The sequence below is a fragment of the Platichthys flesus genome, chromosome 20 (genome assembly GCF_949316205.1).
Source record: "Platichthys flesus chromosome 20, fPlaFle2.1, whole genome shotgun sequence".
Taxonomy (NCBI): domain Eukaryota; kingdom Metazoa; phylum Chordata; class Actinopteri; order Pleuronectiformes; family Pleuronectidae; genus Platichthys; species Platichthys flesus.
This window is the reverse complement of record NC_084964.1, coordinates 12,314,533-12,320,534: the sequence shown is the minus strand read 5'-3', so window position 1 is coordinate 12,320,534 and position 6,002 is coordinate 12,314,533. Positions and strand designations below refer to the sequence as shown.

The following is a 6,002-nucleotide window of genomic DNA, read 5'->3' as shown; positions in this document are numbered from 1 at the left end:
TTGCTTTTTATCCATCCTCAGTCGTCTGTGGGATGCTTGAAAGATTGTGCAAGAGAAGAAGAAGAAGAAGAGAGTAGGGGGTGGAGAGGAGGAAGTGGAGGGGGAGGATGATGCTTTTCCTGGCCAGCTGACCTATCAGTGAGCTCGCTTGTGGAGGCCTGTAGGTGATGCACATGCAGAGGAGGGAGAGGAGACACTTGCTGAGTCTGATTAAGTCATCTCTGCTGCGGGGGACCACTTGCCTCGTGACATTTGCCTCGCCGCTAATTGCCTCTCTGATTAATTACACTGCCTGTGATGATGCAAACTGGAGTGGCGAGGTTCCCCGCCGTGCTGTGAACTCCTGCTGCCACCATCTTTTTTTATCTACTGAGCCGAGGTTCACCATGACACTGGATAGAGGCGCCAGTTGTTGGACACGATGACGGCCAACAAGGAGAAGAGAAGGTAAAAGCTGCGTGTGCGCAGATATTTTTAAAATCAATTTTTTTGTCTGTGTTTTTGAAAATATGTTAAAGTGCATGTTTAATTGACCTGTTTCTTTGCTGGTTTGGTCTGTGACTGAGGTGGTGAGGCCAAAGATGGTGTAACCACACGTGCGAATATACTTGAACTTAAACGATAACCACAGTGCGGTGCTCGTCTCCCCAACTAGTTCAACTGTCGTGGAAAAACTATTCAAATCCTTATAGATTGAAGAATTGAAAAAATTTTAAAGTAAAACTCTACATACAAATTTTAACAAATAAATAAAAACTATCAGCAGCATAATGTTTTTTGAACAGGATGATAACCTTTAAATGGAGTTTCCTTACTGAAGCATAATGTGCTTCCCTACATGTTGAGAAATTCTCAAAATGTCTCTGTCATCAAACTGAAATATGACTCATCCAAGTTCCTGCAAAGTTGAAGTTTTGGAGATATGCCTGAGAACTAAAAAATTGAACAGTAAAAAATCTGAAAAAGTACAGAAATGTGAGTTTTGACTTAACAGAATTATTACTTAAAGTACTTTAGTGGTAATAAGTTATCAAGTCAATACATCGAGTCTTCTGCCATTTCTCCAATTCTCTCTTTGGAATGTCATTAAATCATTTGTAATAACTGTATAAAATAATTACATTATTAGAATTTTAAGTTGTGCTCTGTGCAATGAAAAGTGAATTCATAATTTGAACTGGGATCATAAAAATTCCTCAATCAGCCCAAACAGTGTCACTGTCTCACTATATTTATTTAATAACATGTTGTATGCAGTGATTTATTTTAGCTCACTTAAGCCTAATATATTATACATATTCATAATTTTTTTATTTTTTCATTTATATTTTTCTGTTTCCTATTGTTTGCCTAACATAGGAAACAGTAAATTTAATTTAATTTAATTTAATATAAATGAATTTGTTAGGTCCCGATGACTGACAGGCACTGACAGAAAGTGTGGCCCTATTGAAATTGTAAGGATTATTATTATTATTATTATTATTATTATTATTATTATTATATATTATAAATCATTCTTACCAACATGTAAGGGACAGGTTCGCATTGACTGATCTTCACCAAAAATCGATACACGTGCATCATGACCAGACAAACAAAAAAGTCTATGGGTTCAGTTGGAAAAACACAACAGGCTATTTTGCATTTAGTGGCCATTTTGGCCATATTCCACATTTTTACTTTGAGGTGTCATCACAACAACATGGAGAAACAAACAACTCCACTCCTGCATTAAGAGCGAGCGAAAACCAAGGGGAAATGTTTAATCAAAGCGTCTTTGTATAATTCAATAATTTATAGATTTGCAATAAAATGTTCGAATACAACTCAATACACTTTACTTGCTGTGGCAGTAAACCAACTAGCACCACTGATGTATGCCTCAAGCATTCTCACTAGCTCTATAGATAGAGAGATGGTGTATAACATTGCGTGTCGGTCAAATTTAGACAATGTGGCCTAGTCGGCAGGGCGTTGACCTCCAACAAGAGAGACTCGGGTACGAATCGAACTCTTTCCCATCTTCTACCTGGCAATAAATTGAACTCTAAAAATTGGCAGGGTTTCTCCTATCAGAGAGGCGGTGGACTAGTGGCAGAAACTTGGACTATGGGCAGAGAAGGTCTCTGGTTCGTCTCTGGTTCAACTCCACGGAGAGACAACAAAAGCCGAACCTGGATTGATCTGTCCAAAAATCCAAGAGTCTCCCTACCCTGTCTAGTGCCCCTGAGCAAGGCACCTTACTCCCCCAACATCTGCTCCCCGAGCGCCGTACATGGTCGCTCACTGCTCCGTGTGTCCTGCACCAGATGGGTCAAAAGCAGAAGTTACATTTCCCTACCTGCATGAGTGTGCCTTTGCATGTCTGTGCATGTGTTTGGGACTAATAAATGCATCTTAAATCTTAAAATTCCCACTTTAACTTAAACTATACATTTGAATGTGGAGATTAATAGCAAGATTATTCACAGTAACAATGATTTAGCAGTGAAATGACACCTCACTCACACACACACACACGGTGTCAGTACCTGAACCTAAACACACATTTTTATTATTACAATTATTGTTAAGTATTATAAACATACTTGTGTGCAGGGCGATCAGCCGTGAGGCGGCCAGAAAGAGACGTCAAGTGGAGTCTGAGGTGTTTGGGGATTTATCTCGGCTGCTGCCTCTCCAACCCTCGGTCCGAGCCAACCTGGACAAGCCCTCTGTCATCCGCCTCACCCTCAGCTACATACGCATGCACACACTGCTCAAAGGTAACACAAGTCATCACAGACATTTAACACCATCCCTCATACAACACCAACGAAAAACCATTGTTCTATACGAGTTTGGTAAACAATCATCCTAACGAAAAAAAAGGTTTTGAATAAGTGCTTTAGTAACAATGCTTCTCCGCAGAACTTCTGCTTTGGATGAACAAGACATTTTACACTGGGTGATAACATCAGGTTGTTGATGTAAGCTGTGTAAAATGTGTAATAGCACCTGGAGTACACACGCACACACACACCACATCCTTTGTGCACAGTTCCCCATAAACACAAACCCACTGTAGAACAGAACAGAAACATTTCCCATGAAATTAACACAATGTTCACAGCAGAATCAACTATATCCCTCCATTTTTGTTTATCTTTTGTCCCTGACCCTCAGTGAACTCTGCGACAGAGACCAGTCAGAGAGTAAAATATGGAGACGTGTTGGAAGGTGGAGAGGAAGTGTGTGACGAAAGACGAGACCACGGCGAGAATGAGACGGAGGAAGCCGAGGCCTCGGGGGAGACACATCTGCATCTGAGCATCCTGGAGGGATTTCTGATGGTTTTATCCTCTGAGGGAGACATGGTCTACCTGTCAGACAATGTCAGCAAATACATGGGCTTGACACAGGTACACACACACACACACACACACATACACACACACGGGCGCCCGTAATACAATTTAAATGTGAATCTTGCTCTGGTTTACATTTAGGAATCTGGATTTAAAGATGAACGTGTACTTTATGTTTTCTGACAGACCGAGTTGATGGGACACAATATTTTCGACTTTATTCACCCCTCTGACCGCGAAGAAATCAGATCTAATCTACAGCTGATATCAGGTGTGTGTGTGTGTGGGATCAAGAGTGTTATTTTTTGCAGATTTTTATAAATTGTATAGCTCTGTAAATTGCCTGTGTTCTAGAGGGACTTTGGTGCACTGCCACGAGGACCTTCGTCCTGAGGATAAAAAGCACTCTGACCCAAAGAGGAAGGAGCGCCAACCTCAAATCAGCGACGTGGAAGGTTGGTGAGAAACTGTCACAAAGGACTTTCCCTTTATTTCCCTCTTCCTGGGACTCTTGGACGTCACAAAGCGTATCTGATGGTCTTTCTTGTCTGATTCCCTAAATAAAACTGTGTGGCTTTATAGGTTCTGCACTGTCAGGGTCGAGTGAGGGTGTGTTCGGCTCCCTCCGCGGGGTCCTGCCTGCTGCTCACCTGCCAACCTCTGCCCCTGTCTCACACACTCCTCAGCACACACACCTTCACCAGCCAGCACAGCATGGACATGAGGTTCACGCACTGTGACCAGAGGTGAGTCACACAGACACATCTACACTGTATACAAGCATTTAAGTATTTATTTAAACGGTCAGTCTTTAATATATCCCCTGTTCAAATATCACATAAAATACTGATGTAATTATATGTTAAAAGAAAGAAGGAGCTCTCTGAAAACTGAATGACTTGTTAAGGAGGAGGTGCCATTTTTCCACATAATGTAATTAATTAGATATTCTTTTAACATTATAAATCTAACAAGGCTTGTCACTTTTTAATCAGCATCTGTGCTGCACTGATATTTGCAGGTTTTTAGTTTCAAGTTTCAAGTAAATTTCTGCAGCCGAGCGGATTCCACAGACATTTTAATTACTAATAACTGATCACTACAAGTTGCATGTAGTATAAAGGTATTATTGTAAGGAAGCTTGAGGTTGAATGTTCTCTGAGTGAACAGTAAACATGACATACTGTGGCTTCACTGGCAAGCTAAAACAAGCAGACACTGAATATATGATGCAGAGGGTCAAATAAGTCGGTTTAACGTCCCTCAAGCTACTTGAAGTGACAAACTCGATGTTTTGAGTTGAATTCAAATAAAAAAATCATTCAGAACTAAGGCTGCTGCTGAATAAGTAGAATAAACTGCATTTGAATCATTAGACTAATTTTTTAAAGCAAGTATATTTAGTGGAATAGATTCATACTTGTTACTGCTTTGTGCTTTTGTGTTTGTGCAGAGTGACTCTGCTTTTAGGCTACAGTCCTGTCGAGCTGCTCGGTCGTTCCATTTACGATTTCTGTCACACACTGGACACAAACTGTCTGACCAAGAATCACCTGAACCGTGAGTATTGATGCACACAAACAGAACAAAAAACTCCACAGACACGTTGCACGCCTGATTTGACTTGTACTTCTGTCCTGCCGCAGTGTGTTTTAAGAGTCAGTCGGTGAGCGGTCAGTACAGGATGCTGGTGAGGGGTGGGGGTTACGTCTGGGTGGAGAGTCACTGCGCTGTCATCCCGAGTGTCCGGGCCTCCAAGTCCAGGCCTCGCTCGTACCAGCCCCTCTGCATCATCTGTGTTACCTACATCCTCAGGTAAGTGTGTAATCTAGTTTTTTTGTCCTCTCTGGGACCCACTCCAGTGGAAATACTCACCTTGTCAGGACTGGGGACCTAATTGGGAACAAGGCCCGGCCCTTATGAGGCAAAACTTCATTCCTGAGGTCCTGGTTAGGTTCAGGGGTAAGATTTGAATTGTGATTTCTCTTGTGTCTTACAGTGGAGTGGAGGAGCCTTCCCTGCAGCTCTCTTTGGACCAGACTATCAACAGATATCACAGCTGAAAATGTATTAACAGTCGTCCTGTAGAAAAACAACAATCGGCTCGTATACTTCCTTCCGTCAAATTATCTCCATCGAGCTAGCTTTGATCAAATATAAGAGTTGCTCACTCGAACTGAGGTGCTGTCATCTGATATTTCTCACTATTCGAACAAGCTGAGCAGTTGGTTTCCACCAGACGCTTCAACAGAACCTGAGAAAACGACTTATTCTTAGTGGTTTGTAGTTTTGGTACTGCAGTGAGCGACTTTTTTTTCTTACTTTTTACTACTCAAACTGTTTTGCATAAGAGTTGCATTCGCACGACATCTGTCTTCCGCAAACAGAAAGTGAAAGTTAAAGCTGCAGACTGTGATTAAAGTGGAGCTGAAACAGGCAGTTTGACTTTTTACTGACCGCCCTGGGCCTGACCCCACTTCCTCTGAGGTTTCCTCCTGGGCCACCTGACACGGTGCGTGACATCTGTCTGTGAAGCACAGACACATTGAACAGTAGACAAACACATCGACACATGCATGCACGCACACACACACACTGAGTATATATGGGGTGATATATATTCTGCTGATGATGAGATGTGAGCAGACACAA

The 6,002-nt window shown here is 41.8% G+C and overlaps 1 protein-coding gene across 1 annotated transcript; it reads left to right on the top strand.

The window, feature by feature from the left end:
• The first annotated feature begins 210 nt into the window (after nucleotides 1–210).
• On the top strand, nucleotides 211–5,782 carry epas1a (endothelial PAS domain protein 1a). The gene is made up of 9 exons (XM_062378374.1): nucleotides 211–447; nucleotides 2,602–2,768; nucleotides 3,169–3,404; nucleotides 3,537–3,621; nucleotides 3,705–3,805; nucleotides 3,933–4,096; nucleotides 4,804–4,910; nucleotides 4,997–5,165; nucleotides 5,350–5,782. Exons 1-9 carry the CDS (start codon nucleotides 422–424, stop codon nucleotides 5,411–5,413), a joined length of 1,119 nt encoding a protein of 372 aa, XP_062234358.1. The 5' UTR covers nucleotides 211–421; the 3' UTR covers nucleotides 5,414–5,782.
• Nucleotides 5,783–6,002: the final 220 nt, after the last annotated feature.

Coding starts and splice junctions, on each gene's coding strand:
- epas1a (XM_062378374.1), top strand. CDS start 422: ATGACGGCCAACAAGGAGAAGAGAAG. Junction 3,622..3,704: donor TAATCTACAGCTGATATCAG/GTGTGTGTGTGT, acceptor CCTGTGTTCTAG/AGGGACTTTGGTGCACTGCC. Junction 4,097..4,803: donor TTCACGCACTGTGACCAGAG/GTGAGTCACACA, acceptor GTGTTTGTGCAG/AGTGACTCTGCTTTTAGGCT.